At 46.1% G+C, this 18,888-nt stretch overlaps 2 protein-coding genes across 2 annotated transcripts in view; one reads left to right on the top strand and one right to left on the bottom strand.

The window, feature by feature from the left end:
• The window catches only part of si:dkey-33i11.1 (sialoadhesin), a 40,828-nt gene extending 36,683 nt beyond the window's left edge, over positions 1 to 4,145 (top strand). Inside the window, exons 13-17 of the mRNA XM_056444796.1 lie at positions 2,455 to 2,536; positions 2,667 to 2,709; positions 3,195 to 3,275; positions 3,633 to 3,766; positions 4,043 to 4,145. Coding sequence (XP_056300771.1) covers positions 2,455 to 2,536; positions 2,667 to 2,709; positions 3,195 to 3,275; positions 3,633 to 3,766; positions 4,043 to 4,145 — 443 coding nt within the window. The remainder of the gene's footprint in view (positions 1 to 2,454; positions 2,537 to 2,666; positions 2,710 to 3,194; positions 3,276 to 3,632; positions 3,767 to 4,042) is intronic.
• Positions 4,146 to 14,389: 10,244 nt separating this feature from the next.
• The window catches only part of hpn (hepsin), a 73,440-nt gene continuing 68,941 nt past the window's right edge, over positions 14,390 to 18,888 (bottom strand). Inside the window, exons 8-13 of the mRNA XM_056444086.1 lie at positions 18,298 to 18,463; positions 18,011 to 18,201; positions 17,043 to 17,138; positions 15,821 to 15,963; positions 15,461 to 15,625; positions 14,390 to 14,547 (exon numbers count right to left, since the gene is read on the bottom strand). Of these exons, the coding sequence (XP_056300061.1) occupies positions 14,503 to 14,547; positions 15,461 to 15,625; positions 15,821 to 15,963; positions 17,043 to 17,138; positions 18,011 to 18,201; positions 18,298 to 18,463 (806 nt within the window). The 3' untranslated portion in view covers positions 14,390 to 14,502. The remainder of the gene's footprint in view (positions 14,548 to 15,460; positions 15,626 to 15,820; positions 15,964 to 17,042; positions 17,139 to 18,010; positions 18,202 to 18,297; positions 18,464 to 18,888) is intronic.

The following is an 18,888-nucleotide window of genomic DNA, read 5'->3' as shown; positions in this document are numbered from 1 at the left end:
ACAACAATGTGAAGTTGAACCGGATGAGTAACCGTCACAGCATGGAACTCAAAAGTCAGTGGGATAAAGAGTGGAAGCAAGTAGGGAGAGAAACACCATTTGGGTGAGATGAGTAAACCTGTAGCTCCACCCCGACCAGAGAGTCTGGTGTGTGGCTGAAGGAGAAGGCCGAGGAGAGAGCAGCCGGGGTAGACGTGTTGTCTGCTGTGATCCAGGTCTCAGTGAGAGCCAGGAAGTCAAGCGACTGCTCCATGGCAAAGAGATGAAACCGGCCTTGCGGTTGGCTGACTGACAGTTCCAGAGGCCTCCTGTGACAAGGTGCTGGGTGTGAGTAGAACGGGTAGGAAGGATAACCGAGGAGGGGTTCCGGTACATGAATGAACGAGTCCTATGGTAACTACGAGTAGAGATACGCACAGGTATGGAAAAGACACACATATTCACGAAATGGTGGAATACACAGTCACCCACGAAGACTCCAACGGAAGACTCCTATGTCTTTGTCCTCCGAGTCTCGACTCCAACGGAAGACTCCTATGTCTTTGTCCTCCGAGTCTCGACTCCAACGGAAGACTCCTATGTCTTTGTCCTCCGAGTCTCGACTCCAAGGGAAGACTCCTATGTCTTTGTCCTCCGAGTCTCGACTCCAACGGAAGACTCCTATGTCTTTGTCCTCCGAGTCTCGACTCCAAGGGAAGACTCCTATGTCTTTGTCCTCCGAGTCTCGACTCCAACGGAAGACTCCTATGTCTTTGTCCTCCAGTCTCGACTCCAAGGAAGACTCCTATGTCTTTGTCCTCCAGTCTCGACTCCAACGGAAGACTCCTATGTCTTTGTCCTCCGAGTCTCGACTCCAAGGGAAGACTCCTATGTCTTTGTCCTCCGAGTCTCGACTCCAACGGAAGACTCCTATGTCTTTGTCCTCCGAGTCTCGACTCCAAGGGAAGACTCCTATGTCTTTGTCCTCCGAGTCTCGACTCCAAGGGAAGACTCCTATGTCTTTGTCCTCCGAGTCTCGACTCCAACGGAAGACTCCTATGTCTTTGTCCTCGAGTCTCGACTCCAAGGAAGACTCCTATGTCTTTGTCCTCCGAGTCTCGACTCCAACGGAAGACTCCTATGTCTTTGTCCTCCGAGTCTCGACTCCAAGGGAAGACTCCTATGTCTTTGTCCTCCGAGTCTCGACTCCAACGGAAGACTCCTATGTCTTTGTCCTCAGTCTCGACACCAAGGGAAGACTCCTATGTCTTTGACCTCCGAGTCTCGACTCCAACGGTAGACTCCTATGTCTTTGTCCTCCGAGTCTCGACTCCAACGGAAGACTCCGATGTCTTTGTCCTCCGAGTCTCGACTCCAAGGAAGACTCCTATGTCTTTGTCCTCCAGTCTCGACTCCGACGGAAGACTCCTATGTCTTTGTCCTCCCGAGTCTCGACTCCAAGGGAAGACTCCTATGTCTTTGTCCTCCGAGTCTCGACTCCAAGGGAAGACTCCTATGTCTTTGTCCTCCGAGTCTCGACTCCAAGGGAAGACTCCTATGTCTTTGTCCTCCGAGTCTCGACTCCAAGGGAAGACTCCTATGTCTTTGTCCTCCGAGTCTCGACTCCAACGGAAGACTCCTATGTCTTTGTCCTCCGAGTCTCGACTCCAACGGAAGACTTCTATGTCTTTGTCCTCCGAGTCTTCGTCCGATGACGCTACAGCTGACGCTAAAGACCCGATCCGGTTATGAGCCCAAGTTGGTGCCAATTACCTCCAGCCGCGTTGACACCACCCCTTGCTCGTTGGTATTCAAATGAAACCAGGTGATGAGCGCTCGTCCAATCAGTGAAGATTCAGGTGTCAGTAATCAGGACACCTCTCGACCAAAACCAATCCTACAACAGTACAGACCAACAATCCAGCAGCTCTAAACAACAAATACAACAGTAACTCAGCAGATAAACTAATTTAAAGAAGACACTTAGCAGGATCCAAGTAGTCAGTAGTCTCGCCTCACAGGTAGAAAATACACACTGTCACCGATGAGCTCTGCTGGTCAGGTCCGTGGTTCTGATCCGTGGTTCTGACCCGTTCTCCACGAGCCTGTTGAGTTTCTCCGAGGGATGTTTGGGAGGATGAGTGATGAGAACCCGTCCGTCACGCAGCGTGGGGTCCGGGCTGCGGTCTCCGCTGTGTGCGGGGGGGTTCACGATGAGTCACGGTGAGTCATGTGCAGCGCTGCTCGCCACGAGGAGGGGGGGGGGGGGTGATGAGGTGTTGTGGAAAACGACTATTTGAGTCTAGACAGCTGAAGAAGTGGCGTTGGGTTTGGAAGCCACAGCTGGAAACACACGTCTGGAGTCTAGACGCCGTCGCCGTGACGCTCTTCCACTTTCTCTGCTTCTATTTCCAAATCTATCGCACGTCTATTTTTATGACTTCTCGTTCGAGTGACCTCTCCTCCCGTCGGCAGGTCGTCTGAAGGTCATCGCCTTGGCGTCGGCGGTCGGGGTGTCTGCGGGTCTCATCACTCTCACTGTGGCCATCATGATCAGGTGTGGAGCGGCGCTGAATACTACTTCCTGTCACCTGATTCATGAAGCTTCAGTTCCGTGCTCTGCTTGACGACGTGTGTGTGTGTGTGTGTGTGTGTGTGGTGATGATGTCATCCTCGTGTCTTCACAGTAAGAACATGCACAAAGTGGACACGGAGGCAGCAGACAACAAGGTTGTTGTTGTTTACAACTCAAACGACTCATCTTCCATTGTTGTTATTTACAACTTAAACGACTCATCTTCCGTTGTTGTTGTTTACAACTTAAACGACTCATCTTCCGTTGTTGTTATTTACAACTTAAACGACTCATCTTCCGTTGTTGTTGTTTACAACTTAAACGACTCATCTTCCGTTGTTGTTATTTACAACTTAAACGACTCATCTTCCGTTGTTGTTGTTGTTTACAACTTAAACGACTCATCTTCCGTTGTTGTTGTTTACAACTTAAATGACTCATCTTCCGTTGTTTCACTTCTAGCAGCTCAGCATCATTTAGTCGTTATGAAATGAAGTGAAAACCTCCGTCTGGATCCTTTCAATGATGTCATTTGTGTGTGTGTGTGTGTGTGTGTGTGTGTGTGTGTGTGTGTGTGTGTGTGTGTGTGTGTGTGTGTGTGTGTGTGTGTGTGTGTGTGTGTGTGTGTGTGTGACCCCAGCGCCCCTCAGTGGATGATGACACCTTGTTCTTTGAGTCGACCCAACAGAACTTTCCAGTGAGAATGATGTCCGACATCCCGGTGAGGACTGAGGCAAAGAGTGTCAAACAAATGGTGTCAACGTGTTGATGTGTGTGTGTGTGTGTGTGTGTGTGTGTATAGGTGTGTGTGTACGCATGTGTGTGTACGCATGTGTGTGTATGTGCGTGTTTGTGTGTGTGTTTGTGTGTGTGTATGTAATTATGTGTGTATGTGTGTGTTTATGTGTGTTTATGTGTGTGTAATTATGTGTGTATGTGTGTGTATGTGTATGCGTGTGTATGTGTGTGTTTATGTGTGTGTGTAATTATGTGTGTATGTGTGTGTATGTGTGTGTGTATGCGTATATATGTGTGTTTATGTGTGTGTGTGTGTGTGTGTGTGTGTGTGTGCATGCAGGAGGAGCCAGAGGACTTGAGTGACAGCGCCCACCCTGCCATTGTTCCTCTGAAGGATGCTCCACCAATCACAGCAGTTGAAACTCATAGCCCCGCCTCCAACTACTTGGCTGTCCACAACTCCAAGTTGTCCAGGTACTCTCTCTCTCTCTCTCTCTCTCCCTCTCCCCCTCTCTCTCTCACTCTCTCTCCCCCCTCTCTCTCTCTCTCTCTCTCTCTCTCTCGCCTCCTCTCCTCTTCGGCTTCCCTCTGTCTTCCCTCTGATATCCAACACCCTCCCGTTTATGAGACATTTCTCCTCCCAGTCTTTGACATATAAAGCCCGTGTGGATGTTCCTGCCCTGTTTGTGATGATGACAGTCAGATGTCCAGAGAGACTCACGTGGCTGCTGTCTGTTTACTGTGGCTCAGCGTGGACCAGGTGCAGGTCCACAACCTGCCGCTAGGTGGTGACAGAAACCCGACGGACTCCTCCGGAGTTGTCTACACGTTACTGCAGCAGCCTCGCCTCTGACAGGAGACACCAGGTACACACCTCAAGCTCTGGTCTGCTTTGTTTGTTTTGTGTATATTTAACTTCAAATGGTCTTTACAGTAGATTACATCCATGTGTCACGGCGATTATCAACTCACACCTGCAGCCAGAGGTGGATAAAGTACCCAAAAGCCATACTTAAGAAAAAGTAAAGATACTTTACTGGGAAATTACTCAAGTATAAGTGAAAGTCACCTATTAGAATACTCCTAAAGTATCTGATATCTATTGTACTTAGGTATCAAAAGTATTATTATTTTTTGACAATGAGCTACTATATGAAGTTAGCAATATGAAAACTATACACAGGCACCACAGGTTTTACATTAGTTTTTATTCCTAGAAATAGGAAAAAAAAAATTTAAAACCAAGTTTAACAAGTTTTCAATTCAGTTTCAATTCAGTTTATTTGTATAGCCCAATTTCACAGATTACAAATTTGCCTCAGGGTGTTTTACAATCTGAACACAGAGACATCCTGACCTTTGACCTCACATCGGATCAGGAACAACTCCCAAATAACAATAAAACAAGTTTAACATCCAGAGTTAATTGTTTATCTTAACCAAAGCCACAGAGGGTCGTGGTGCACCGACAGCTGCCCGGTGCCGTGTGTTCGATGATACTCGTGTGGACCAATCGCTGTGCTTCCCTCGTAGGACAGGAAGCGGCTCCTCGCCGTGACCAGCGGGTCGCGACGGACTCCCACCAGAACACAGGGCGACATGCGGTGCCGACCGGAGGTCCAGCGCCTGAGCCGTGTTGCATGTCTTTCCCTTTTTTTGTATTTACTCTCTGCATCGTACACGCTCCTGGAGCGCGGCATGACCATCTTGCTTGCTTCCATATCAGCGCAGGCGAAACCCTCTGAAACACATGACGGTCCGTCAGCCGGCGTGGCGCTGCTGCAGCATCGTGTGCATCCTCTCATCTTGTCATCAAACAAGATTCTCTAGAACACAGTTGTCAAACACACGCCCATGGGCGAATGCCCACCACCAGCGTCATTTCATCGGCCCCTGACGGCTTGAAAGACACACGATCACATTTATATCCTGTGCTTTTATTTTGAAGGTTTCAAATTAAATAGATTTGTGTTATAATATTGCCGTAATGTTATTGTGTATAATATTTCTACTCTGGAATAAACAATAATCAAATGAAAAGAGTTATTTTACAATATGTTGGGGAGTAGTTTATACGTTGCTTCAGTTACACCGGCCCTTTAAGAGGCGGCCATGACGCTGATGCTGAGTTGATGGAGAAGAAGCTGATTTAGACTGAGAGGCTGCAGCGTGTCTCCACTCTGAAGCCGGGAGCAACGACGCCAACGGACATGTCCTGATTACACTTGTAACTGCCATGAATGTTATTTATGTCATTTGTCATAAGTTTGCTTGAATATATATTATTTGTACAACTCGTTTATTGAATGTTGGTTTGTTTTTGTTTTGTATTTGGTGGGAACTGTTTGCGTGTCCTGTGTTGCGCTGGGACGCATTTGATTGCAACAATCGCAGGTGAACATGTGGTTGAAGCTAGAAGTGCAAGTAAGTGAAGCTAGGAAGAGTAAGTAAGTGAAGCAAGTAAGAGAAGCTAGAAGTGCAAGTAAGTGAAGCTAGGAAGAGTAAGTAAGTAAGTAAGAGAAGCTAGGAGAGTGCTAGGAAGAGAAGAATACATGTCTAAAGTGGACCCATTCCTCGTGGTTTATGTGCAGCCAGTGAGTTTATGTTAATGTTTTCGTCATATTTGTCAACTGTATTTTATGTAATGTCAACGTCAACCTTGTTAAATGTATTTTGTACAGTTCGACGGTGGATTGAAGGTGGACGAAGTGCGCCCGCATCCAATAAACATCTGTCAGTAAAGAAAAGAACAACGGTGGCGTCTAATTCCTGGAGGAGTGATAGTCGAACTCAAGCCTGCTGATTCCCCGGACCTGCTCGTGCAAGACAGCTCGTCAAGACGGAGTCACAGCCACACTGTTAAAGGACACACCAGTTCATCCATTTTCATGAAGACGTCCGTAAGTCAGGCACTTAAGTGTGTGTTCTGAAAGGTGACACAAGGATTGAAAAAGTACAATGGACTACGAAGGGCTGTGTGCAAATAACATAACAGTGTTTAGCAAGATATTAAGAGTCATTAATGCAAGATATTTAGTGATATTGATCATTAATTATTTCATTATAAATAGTTAATTGATTTCCTTAAGAAAAGTGCATTTTTCGTTTATGTGCATTTAAGAAAGCTGCCATTTTGAAGTGAAGTTTGAAATTCTGTATTTTATTTGAAGGGTTAATTTGAAAGACAGTAACCTAACATGGCATATCCTATTCTCTTGAGTGTTTGGAAAATGTGTATTGTAAACTGCATTGCAACTTAAGACAACTTGATTGTGTACAGGCTATTTTCAAATAATCTAAAATGTCACAAATGAGTGAAGAGAGTCAATATAAAGGAGCACTTGTAGAACAAGGAGCAGAGGCAGAGCAGAGAGATGACTCTAGCGTTGTACAACAAGCAGAACAGTTCGAAGAGCCTCGACGAAGTGATAGAGCCCTACACTAACAGAAAAAGGGAAAGAATTGCAGAAAGAAAAAACAAAAGAGCTTCTACTTCACTTTGACAATATTTACGAGCGCTGGAAGGCCTTCGAGACTGGATTACTGCTCCTTATTAGCTGAGCTGCTGATCAAAAATGCTGCAGCTCTTGCTGCACTAAAACCTCACTAAAAGATCACATCACTCCTGCACTAGTCAAAATAGCTGCTCCCAGTAAAATCAAGAATCACTTAGTAAATTTTCTTATCATACAAGCCTTGATTTCACAAAGCCATCCTATGATAAGGAGCTTCCATCACTTTCTTTGGAGCTTATTGCTCCCTATTGCCCTACTAGAGGGACTACTTGTAGACTACTTGGACTACTTGAGTTCCTTAAGGAGCCAAAGCAGTTAGGGAGCAAGAGCCTTAAAAGCTCAGCTTCCACTTGACCAACCTCAGCTTCCACCCAGTCCCAGCTCACCCCACAGTTTAAGAAAGCACTTTCACCTGACACCTCTTTAGGCTGAGACTTATTTGCAAGGCTGAATCAGGTTTGCCTGGTGGGCAGGCTATGGGCTGCCGGGCTGCTATAGTGCTATAGCTGCTGAGGACTCTTTTTCTTCTCTCCTCCTCTCTTTTTCTCCTTACATCTCATTTCATCTAACTTCAACTTCTCCCTACAGTCCTTACTTTGATGAAGTCCTGGTCCTTTACGCCTTATGAGACGGCATAGATCCCATCCGGCATCGATGGAATCTCTGCCTTGTGATGGGATCGTCATGGACTACGCCCACCTGCTCATGACTGACCCCGAGACTCCCTCCTCCCCACCGCCATCTGCCTGATGGATCGTGGAGGTGGATCGTGCGGGTGGAATATACCTACTGACATTCATAACTATCTCTACACTCTCGAATGTATTAAACTCTAATAATCTCTTTCACATTCATTACATCTCTTGCATCTGTCCATCCTGGAGAGGGATCTCTCTCTCTCCTTTTGTTCCTTTTTTTTTCCCTGAAGGGTTATTTGGGGAGTTTTTCTGTTTCGATGTGAGGTTTGGGGCAGATGTCTATGTGTACAGATGATAGTAAAGCACCGAGACAATTTGTAATTAATGAAATTGGGGCTACAAAAACAACTGAATTGAATTGAATTGAATTAACTAAGTTGGCTAAAAAATCTGTTGTCAAACAAAATCCTAGCAACATCCTACAAGATCACATCAGCACTATTGAAAGAGAATCATCTGAACTGAATATTGTTTATGAAGATTATCGAAGGATCGACAGCCCACCTCATGAGATGCGCCGCAAGCTGGATAAATGTATATCAGTCACAAAGATTGTTGTACACAATGCACAGTCTCAAATTCAAGGAACAAAGGAGGAACTGATTTGGCCTGATGCAAGCTCTGTATTCGCATCTACAATGTCCAGTGTCTCATCTCCGGACTCAAAGTGTTCTAAGGCTACTTCCATTCGCTAACGTTTCCTCCGTTAAAGACAAGAAGCCGCTATGGAGTATGCAGCTACCAGAGCTGTATTGAAGATTATGGCGAGCAAGAGTGCCAGCAAGAGAAACTGCAAAGACTTGAAGTTGAGGACAAGCAGATAGTTGCAGACCAAGAAGCAGCTGCATTAACTCGCCGTCTTCAAGGCGAAGAGAAGAGACTGAACGTAGGATAGAAAAGGAGACAAAGAAGCTTCTCTTAAAGAAACAGCAGGAAGAGAATGCTGCAAGAAAAGGTTCTGTAGAAGAGTTGAAAAGAGCTTGGACGTTTAGAGGAGCAAAAAAGACTGGATGCAGCCAGAGCAAGGCTTCAAGTCTACGATGAAAATGAGTTTTACCCAGACCAAAGGCTGAGTCCACATAAGTATGAGCTGCCTAGGTTCGAGCAAGCAATTGACCAGGTGAATCCTGTGTATCAGGACCCACAACCACTAAGAAGAGATGTGGCTCCGAGAAGTGTGCTTCAAAACGACACAGGAGAGCTTGTTAAAGTCCTGGCTGAGGCCATATCAGCGAATAGGCTTCCCATTCCAGAGCCTACAATCTTCAGTGGGGATCCACTCAAGTTTAATCATTGGAAGTCTTCATTTCAGACCCTAATTGAGAGAAAAAATATTCCAACTGCAGAGAAAATCTTCTTCCTTCAGAAATATGTGGGAGGAGCAGCTAAAGAAGCAGTAGAAGGTTATTTCCTGATTGATTCAGAAGATTCGTATCACGCAGCATGGAACGTGCTCAAGGAACGTTACGGCGAGCCTTTTGTGATTGCCAAGGCCTTCCGAGACAAACTACATGCGTGGCCAAAATTAGCTCGAAGGAAAGTGACGACTTAAGAAGATTTGTGGACTTTCTACGTAGTTGTGATTTTGCTATTGCTCACAATGAGAGTTTAAAGGTTCTTAATGACGATATTGAGAACCAAAAACTAACTGCCAAACTACCCGACTGGTTAAGTACCAGATGGAACCGAAGGGCCACACAATACCAAATGGAACACAGAAGGTTCCCAAGCTTTAATTATTTTGTGACATTCCTGTCAATGGAAGCTAGTATTGCGTGCAACCCTATAACATCTTACAACGCATTACGACAAAGCGAACCTGATAAAGCAAAGATCAAGAATCAAACCCCTTTGTCTTACAAGAACCAAACTGTAGGTGCCAAGATCTTCACAACCAACACCAGTGAAAGAAACATATTCACATGTGTGTTATGTAAGAAATTAGGACACAGTCTACACAAGTGCCACAGATTCAATGAAAGGACTGTCGCTGACAGTCAAGTTCATTCAGAGTGAGAGACTGTGCTTCGGATGTTTAAATCCTGGACATCAATCCAAGAGCTGCAGTAGCCGGATGATCTGCGACACCTGCTCAAAAGGTCATCCCACATGCCTACACGAAGATCGCTCAAAACAAGAACAAGAACCAAAGAGAGAGCTATCTAAATACACAAGTTATGGCAAGGAAAGAAAGCTACAGCCAACACAACTGCAAGACGTTGTCAAGGAAACCACATCAAACAGAGTTGTGCAAGATGGTAATACTCCAGACATCAGCGATTGTACCTGTCTGTGTCAACGCAAGATGATCCAAGTAAAGAAGTTCTTGTCTACGCTCTGCTAGATTCACAAAGTGATTCTTCCTTCATTCTCGAAGAAGTGGCAAACGTTCTAGATACGAACACAGAACAAGTGAAGCTGAAACTATCTACCATGTCGTCAAAAAGTACAATTGTACTCTGTAAAAGACTCAAAGACCTACAAATAAGAGGGATATTTTCCTCCAAGAAGATCACAGTGCCAACAATGTACACTCGTGAATTTATCCCTGCTAATCGGACACATTCCAACTTCAGAGACCGCTAAAGCATGGCCTCATTTGGAGCATCTTGCAGAACACATTGCGCCGCAAATGGAGTGTGAAATTGGTCTGCTCATCGGATACAATTGCCCACAAGCCCTAATGCCTAAAGAAGTCGTATGGGAAGAAAACCAACCCTTTGCTCAGAAAACCGATCTAGGTTGGAGTATCGTAAGTTATGGTGACCAAGAGCACTACAGTGACGCAATTGGAGTAAGTCACCGCATCATTGTAAGGAAAGTGACACCTGAACCCAAATCAACAATCAAGCTCAAAAGTGAGGTTCACTTTGTTTGCAAGACTCAGATCAAGGAAATGATCAGTCCAGAGGATGTAATTAAGGTGCTAGAATCTGACTTTAGTGAAAGAGTTGAAGAAGATGCAATAGTCTCTCAGGAAGATCTTCACTTCTTGACTAAACTGAGAGATGAAATCAAACAAAAACAAGATGGACATTATGAAATGCCCTTACCTTTCAAAAAAGACAAACCAAATCTACCGAATAATAAGTCATGTGCTATTCAGCGTCTAAAAGGTTTGGAACGAAAGCTCAAGAGAGACCAGAAATACTGCTCAGACTACATGCACTTCATGAAAGATATCATTGCTCGTGGTGATGCAGAGAAGGTTCCCGAAGAAGAACTCAACAATCAACCAGCCTGGTATATTCCCCATCACGGAGTATACCACCCTCACAAGCCTGGGAAGATACGAGTGGTCTTTGATTGCTCAGCAAGATTCCAAGACACATCATTGAATGACCACCTTCTTACTGGGCCTGAGCTCACAAACACCCTGGTGGGAGTTCTCTGTAGGTTTCGCAAGGGCCCGATCGCTATTATGTGTGATGTTGAGCGGATGTTCCATCAGTTTCATGTAAGGCCGGAAGACCAAGATTACCTGAGGTTCCTATGGTGGGAGAATGGTGACCTGGCGTCTCCACCATCAACTTTCCGGATGAAAGTCCATCTGTTTGGGGCAGCCTCCTCACCCGGCTGTGCCAATTTTGGTCTTAAACATCTAGCAATTGAAGGTCAAGATCAATTCAACCAAAAAGCTGTCAAATTCATTCAAAGGAATTTCTATGTTGACGATGGACTAGTGAGTGTAATGTCTGATGCTGAGGCAATTCAACTCGTCAAGGAAGCAAGAGGTCTTTGCAGCAAAGGCCAATATGGCAAAAGGATAAGAGCGAAGGTTGGCGAAGGTTAACGACATCGTCATCCTACAAGAAGAAGGCTCTCCACGAAATCAATGGAAATTAGCAAGAGTAGCGCAGGTGTACCCTAGCACTGCTGGAAGAGTCAGAAAGGTAAAACTGTTAATTAGTGACTCAACCTTAAATAACCAGGGAAAACGCACCACTAAGCCAGTCTATCTTGACAGGCCTGTACACAAGACAGTTTTACTGCTGGAAGCAGAATAAATGTCATGGTTATCTTTGTGAAGTGAAATCTCAAAGAATGTGATTTGGTGGGAGTGTAACTGCCATGAATGTTATTTATGTCATTTGTCATAAGTTTGCTTGAATATATATTATTTGTACAACTCGTTTATTGAATGTTGGTTTTTTTTGTTTTGTATTTGGTGGGAACTGTTTGCGTGTCCTGTGTTGCGCTGGGACGCATTTGATTGCAACAATCGCAGGTGAACATGTGGTTGAAGCTAGAAGTGCAAGTAAGTGAAGCTAGGAAGAGTAAGTGAAGCAAGTAAGAGAAGCTAGAAGTGCAAGTAAGTGAAGCTAGGAAGTGCAAGTAAGAGAAGAATACATGTTTAAAGTGGACCCATTGCCTCGTGGTTTATGTGCAGCCAGTGAGTTCGAAGGTGGATTGAAGGTGGATGGCGAAGTGCGCCCGCATCCAATAAACATCTGTCAGTAAAGAAAAAGAACAACGGTGGCGTCTAGTTCCTGGAGGGAGTGATAACACTGAATACAACCATCAGATCATGGGAGCTTGAGTGAACATGCAAATCAATAAACACCCAGAGTGGATGAGAAAAGGAGTGAGGAGTGTGTTGATGAGGGAGTGAGACGTGTGTTGATGAGGGAGTGAGACGAGGGAGTGAAATAATAATCAAATAATAATATTGATCATAATAATAACCTGAGGGTCATCAGAGGTCATCAAAGCGTCCCTCGTCGAAAGAAGTGAAGTCAGGAAGACTTTAAACGTGACGCACGCGTGTTTCCTCACCAGTGAGCTGAGGTCCACGCGGTGCAGTGGCGCCACCGTGTGGACGAGAGGAGTAGAGCATGCTGGCTGATCTGAGACCAGCTGTTACTGACATGTCGGCCACAGAGAAAGGTCGCGCTGCGGTGACCTCTGTGTCCTGCTTCCTGTGTCAAAGAAGGGTCCTGTTGAGCGTGTCCTGTGTAACCAGAAGTGTGTAACCAGAGGTGTGTAACCAGAAGTGTGTAACCAGAGGTGTGTAACCAGAAGTGTGTAACCAGAAGTGTGTAACCAGAGGTGTGTAACCAGAGGTGTGTAACCAGAGGTGTGTAACCAGAGGTGTGTAACCAGAAGTGTGTAACCAGAAGTGTGTAACCAGAGGTGTGAAACCAGAGGTGCATTGCATTGACCCCCCCCCTCCCCCCCATCAGATTGAATGTGCACGTGTCTATGATGTAACTCATAATCAGGTCTTTGAAAGCAGCTCCAAGAGGACATATTAAAGAGGACGTGACCACAGCCCGACGGTTACCCTGTGCATTAATTAAGAGTTTATGAATACACAATATTACTCTTGGGGCATCTTTTTAGTTTGAGTGGCCCACTGAACACAGACGCTCCCGTCCGTCCTCCTGTGTGGAGGTGAGTGTTTCTTCCAGGCTGTTTTAATGGTTTAGAAGTGCACTGCGGTATCGTGACACAATGACTGCAAGTTGTTAGCATCACAACAGATTAGCCAATAGCAACAATTTACTTTTACAGTATTTATTTCTCTTACACATATCATCATAAATGCCATAAGTGTTCGTGCGTGTGCTGAATGTCGGAGGGGGAACTGGTGGAGAGTCGTTTTTAAAGAAAATAAATCACTGTCAGTGAAATAAAAGATGTTACATGTGTTCATGTCCAGGAATAAAATGATACTTTACAGTTGATAATGTGTCTTGACGGGTGAATTGCTGAATACTTTGTTGTTGTTGATGCTGAATATGACTCGGAGAGGGTTTTAGTATATAATACTATACATTGGTCATGAGTACACACGTTTGATAGTCAATATGCAGTGTGGTCAAATAAATGTTTTCTGAGGACATGTTTGGGTTTTAAATCTGTGGATCAACAAAGACGTCTGCAACACGTCTCAAATAAACATCTACACACAAACAAGACAACAACACATATTTACAAGACGATAACACAAAAATACTGATTTCAAAACAAGCCTCATATGCACCAGTTCATGAATTACATGTCAAACAATTCAGGCGATACACAAAGATCAAACAAGTTATAAAAGAGATGCTGAGGCGGTGAGAAGCAAAAGATCACCGGGAAACACTGAGCCAGCCGCCGACGCATGACACTTTAGGGTGTGTGTGTGTGTGTGTCTGTGTGTTTGTGTGTGTGTGTGTTTCTGTGTTGGTGTGTCTGTGTGTGTCTGTGTGTGTGTTTCTGTGTGTGTCTGTGTGTAAGTGTGTCTCTCTGTGTGTGTGTGTCTGTGTTGATGTGTGTGTGTCTGTGTGTGTGTCTGTATGTGTGTGTGTCTGTGTTGATGTGTGTGTGTGTGTGTGTGTGTGTGTGTCTGTGTGTGTCTGTATGTGTGTGTGTCTGTGTGTGTGTGTGTGTGTGTGTGTGTGTGTGTGTGTGTGTGTGTGTGTGTGCCTGCGTAAAAGCACTACAAGCGGTGGGTCTGCCCTCATTGGCTGGTCAGCATGAGGAAGTCTGAAGGAAAGGACTCGTGAGGAGGAGGAGAACATCTCGACTGAAGGAGTTATGTCTCTTATTGTGTGATATTATAATTTCATCCACAATTCTCAAGCCTTTATAAATCTCAATTTAACATTTTGTTTTCCCGTTCACAAGTTAGTGTTTTTTCTAACTGGAATCTTAAATCCAGGAAGGACATTAATTAATATCTCTTTTGCACTTTGGTTTTAAAATTCTACTTCCTGAAAACAATGTTAACCAAATCTAATAACTCTCTGCCGACCTGTCTAAGACGTCATGTTTCTTTAAGAGCTGTGTCTGTGTGTTTTAAAACCCGGGTATCCATTCAGAAGTTTACTCTTGTGGGCGTTTACCAACGTGGGAAAGTTCAGAAACAAGTTAAATCCTTAATGATCTTTTTAAAAAAAGCTTTAAGTGGGACTCTGTCACCGTGAAGACGTTCATCCGTCTGGGGACGTCTTCCAGGTCTTTAATATATCCAAGAGTAGAAAAAAGTGGAAACTCGGGAACAGGAATCTCATGTCCGAGCCATTTTGTGAAGCCCCGGTGAGTTGTTGTAGTTCTGGAGGAGAGATGAGAAGACAGCACAGGTCGGACACGACTTAGACTTCAACGGTGATCTGGAAGTCTGCATGTAACATAATCGTGTGTGTTCTTGGTATTTCCTTCATAAAGACATGTAGTTTACTTACATTGGTTTCAGAGAGGGGCGCTGTCTCTTTAAGAGAGGGGCGCTGTCTCTTTAAGAGAGGGATGCTGTCTCTTTAAGAGAAGGGAGCTGTCTTTTAAAGAGAGGGGCGCTGTCTCTTTAAGAGAGGAGTGCTGTCTCTTTAAGAGAGGGGAGCTGTCTCTTTAAGAGAGGGGCGCTGTCTCTTTAAGAGAGGGGCGCTGTCTCTTTAAGAGAGGGGCGCTGTATCTTTAAGAGAGGGGAGCTGTCTCTTTAAGAGAGGGGAGCTGTCTCTTTAAGAGAAGGGAGCTGTCTTTTAAAGAGAGGGGCGCTGTCTCTTTAAAGATAGGGGCGCTGTCTCTTTAAGAGAGGAGTGCTGTCTCTTTAAGAGAGGGGAGCTGTCTCTTTAAGAGAGGGGAGCTGTCTCTTTAAGAGAAGGGAGCTGTCTTTTAAAGAGAGGGGCGCTGTCTCTTTAAGAGAAGGGAGCTGTCTTTTAAAGAGAGGGGCGCTGTCTCTTTAAGAGAGGAGTGCTGTCTCTTTAAGAGAGGGGAGCTGTCTTTTTAAGAGAGGGGCGCTGTCTCTTTAAGAGAGGAGTGCTGTCTCTTTAAGAGAGGAGTGCTGTCTCTTTAAGGATGACATGTTGTGTGTGTGAATAGAAGCTCAGTGAGTGATTTATAGATAACCTGAAAGTTACTGATCGGTTTCTGTGGCTTCACCCTGGTGGAGGCTCTTCTCTCATTGGCTGTGCATTAAAGCACAATACCATACCAGCGTTACCATAGAAACACATCATAAACCACGAGCTCACCCTCATGGCCGTGGATATCCAAGGTAGGAATCGTGAGATTCTGGTGTAGACGCCAGGCTTCTTGGGCATGGCGCAGCCGATCCCCCAGCTCACCACGCCCAGCAGGCGGTACCGCCGGGTCTTGGACAGGCAGTCTTCAGCCACGAAAGGACCCCCGCTGTCCCCCTGCAGGCACAGAGGAGCATCGCACTCAGTACACAGCGCACCAGAGCATTGAGCATCCAGTGTGGGAGGTCATCAAACGCACCAGGTGTACGCATCGGGCACACACTTCAGGTTATAGTCAGAAACATCAGACTGTGAAGACCTGCCCAGTGAGAAACCCCAAAGACTTCATGTCCCATCATGCATCACTCTGACCTGGCAGGAATCGGTGCCTCCTTTCTCGTAGCCAGCGCAGAACATGCTGGTGGTGATCTGGTTGTCGTAGTAGTCGGGCGCGTTGCACACGGCGTCGCTGATGATGGGAACGTTCACCTCCTGGAGAACATCGGCTTGAACTCCTGGAGTGAAAGAGCAAAACATTTAAAAACACTTTGGAAATGAATGTTCAAGACTTTGTTAACTTACTATTTATTTATCAAAAGCGTATACTGGCGCCCTTAAAATGAACTGTTCAGAAACACGTCGTTCTTCTGTTTTGCAACTTTTATTTAGCAAGTTCCCCGTTAAAACAAGCATTAGTTGTGTTGTCTTCAGCCTGCTTACTGCACCTTCACACACCCCTCTCTTAAAGAGACAGCGCTCTCTTAAAGAGACAGCGCCCCACTCTTAAAGAGACAGCACTCTCTTAAAGAGACAGCACTCTCTTCAAGAGACAGCGCCCCTCTCTTAAAGAGGCAGCGCCCCTTTCTTAAAGAGACAGTGCCCCTCTCTTAAAGAGACAGCGCCCCTTTCTTAAAGAGACAGTGCCCCTCTCTTAAAGAGACAGCACTCTCTTAAAGAGACAGCGCCCCTCTCTTAAAAGAGAGAGCAATCTCTTCAAGAGACGGCGCTCCTCACTTAAAAGAGAGAGCACTCTGTTAAAGAGACAGTGCCTCTTTCGTAGAGACAGTGCTCTCTTAAAGAGACAGAGCCCCTCTCTTAAAGAGACAGCACTCTCTTAAAGAGACAGCGCCCCTCTCTTAAAGAGAAAACGCTCCTCTCTTAAAGAGACAGCGCCCCTCTCTTAAAGAGGCAGCGCTCCTCTCTTAAAGAGAAAAGGCTCCTCTCTTAAAGAGACAGCACTCTCGTAAAGAGACAGCACCCCTTTCTTAAAGAGACAGCACTCTCTTAAAGAGACAGTGCCCCTCTCTTAAAGAGACAGCGCTCTCTTCCAACAACAAGCACTTTCCTCCTTTCCCAGTTAGTATGCACACAGATGATCAACGCTCTCAAACATAGGAACAACACATGAATTACCTTAGACACACATTCAAAGTAAAATATAAGAAATGGAAACAGTTGTATTAAATTGGTAAGATATATGAGATATGTCAGGGTTCTACCCCAGCCCATGTTGAGCATGTTAATACAAGACAAACAATGTCATCCAACATCAAGCATATTACAGTCCAGCTGGAGTGAAATGCAGACGACTCACCGTGGTAGTCGACATTCCCCCAGCCGGTTACTGTTCCCATCTGTCCGTCTATCAGCCTCTGGCCGTATGCTGGCAGGCAGATAGGCTGGATGTATTCTACACACAAACACATGCATTAGGATGCAAATAAACACATGGAATGATACTTCACCGTCAGACACAGGAGCAATCATCAGAACAACTGCAACATGTTGTCAGGAGACAAAAAGTGGTGAAATACAGTCAAGAAGCATCATTCTGACGATACGCCGTATGAATGATCTGATGGAGATCTCAGTTTTTCAGCTTCGGTCTTTTTCTCACTACAAAAGTCTAATGTGTGACATCTTTGCTTCATAAAGCTATAAACCACATGTGTCTCTACTAGTCTATCAACAGCACTGAAAGCGTTAACTTCTATCCGTTATTGTCATTAGTGGTTGTAATTCTGACAGACGAACACTAGATGTCAGCAGTGAGCTACGACTACGATACTTTAAGTTTCTTCAAGGCGGGTCATGTTTAACATCAACATCAATGACAGTTATCTAAAAACTTGTGGAAACAACCACAATGTTCTTTTCCGATGGAGCTGTAAATCAAGTTTAATTCACATGTTATAAACTTGAGCCCCTGGCTGTATGTCCATATCTTTGGACTCTTTTTAAGCACATTTACCTTTCTCCCTATCACAGTGTGGATATCTAACTCGAGTCCTGGGATAACATTTAGAGCTTCGGACGCCAGAGGATCCGGTAGTCACCGCTCAGCGCTGATGTAATAATGATGCTGAATAAAAGAACTTTTGTCCTGCTGATTCCAATCTGGGAAACAGGAGACACAGAGCAGGCGCATTGCTATGATGGACGCCTCTCTGCAGCCATCTGCTTCTCCTCAGCGCTAATCGTCGTCACCGCTCAGGTGTGTGTGTGTGTGTGTGTGTGTGTGTGTGTGTGTGTGTGTGTGTGTGTGTCGTGAGCGTGGCCTACCGTTGAAGGTGAGGGGCTGGCTGAGGGCCAGGACCGCGATGTCCCTGCTGTTGTCGTCGATGCTGGCGTCCACGAAGGGCAGGTAGCTGCTGTGGTAAACGATGGTGTTCACCTCCACCACGTTGGCGTTGACGGGTTTGCTGTAGACGGAGCCGAGCAGCACGCGCCAGCGGTTCACGAAGCGGTATCGGCTGGAGGGAAACACAAACGCGACGTGCGTTAGATGTCGTTTGTCCACGAGCCGCTCGACAATAAGACGTGATGGTCGTGTCGTCGTGGTCACTGACTCCCTGAAGCAGTGCGCGGCGGACACGATCCAGCGGTTGGAGATGATGGTGCCTCCGCACTGGTGAACGCCGTCGTACTCCAGGCTGACCTGCCACGGCCAGCTGCCGTGACGGGCCACCACGCCGCCCACGATACGGTCCGCTGCAAAGCTACGCCGACCACAGTCTGACCGCGAGAGGGGGGGGGGGGGAGAGAGAGAGAGGAGGGAGAGAGAGGAGGGAGAGAGAGGAGGGAGAGAGGAGAGAGGGGAGGGGGAGAGAGGGAGAGGAGAGAGAGAGAGAGAGGGAGAGAGGGGAGAGGAGGAGGGAGAAGGGGGAGAGGGGAGAGAGAGAGGAGAGAGGAGGGGAGGGAGAGAGGGGAGAGAGGGAGAGGAGAGGAGAGGAGAGAGGAGGGAGAGAGGAGGGAGGAGGAGAGAGAGGGGAGGAGAGGAGAGAGGGAGAGGAGGGAGAGGAGGAGGGAGAGGGGGGAGGGGAGGGAGAGGGAGAGAGAGGGAGAGAGGAGAGAGGGGGAGAAGCGGGAGAGAGGGAGAGAGGGAGGGGAGGGAGGGAGGGAGAGGGGAGAGAGAGGAGAGAGAGGAGGGAGGGGGAGAG

This window comes from Pseudoliparis swirei, chromosome 22, assembly GCF_029220125.1.
Source record: "Pseudoliparis swirei isolate HS2019 ecotype Mariana Trench chromosome 22, NWPU_hadal_v1, whole genome shotgun sequence".
NCBI classification, from domain to species: domain Eukaryota; kingdom Metazoa; phylum Chordata; class Actinopteri; order Perciformes; family Liparidae; genus Pseudoliparis; species Pseudoliparis swirei.
This window is presented reverse-complemented; position numbering and strand designations above follow the sequence as displayed.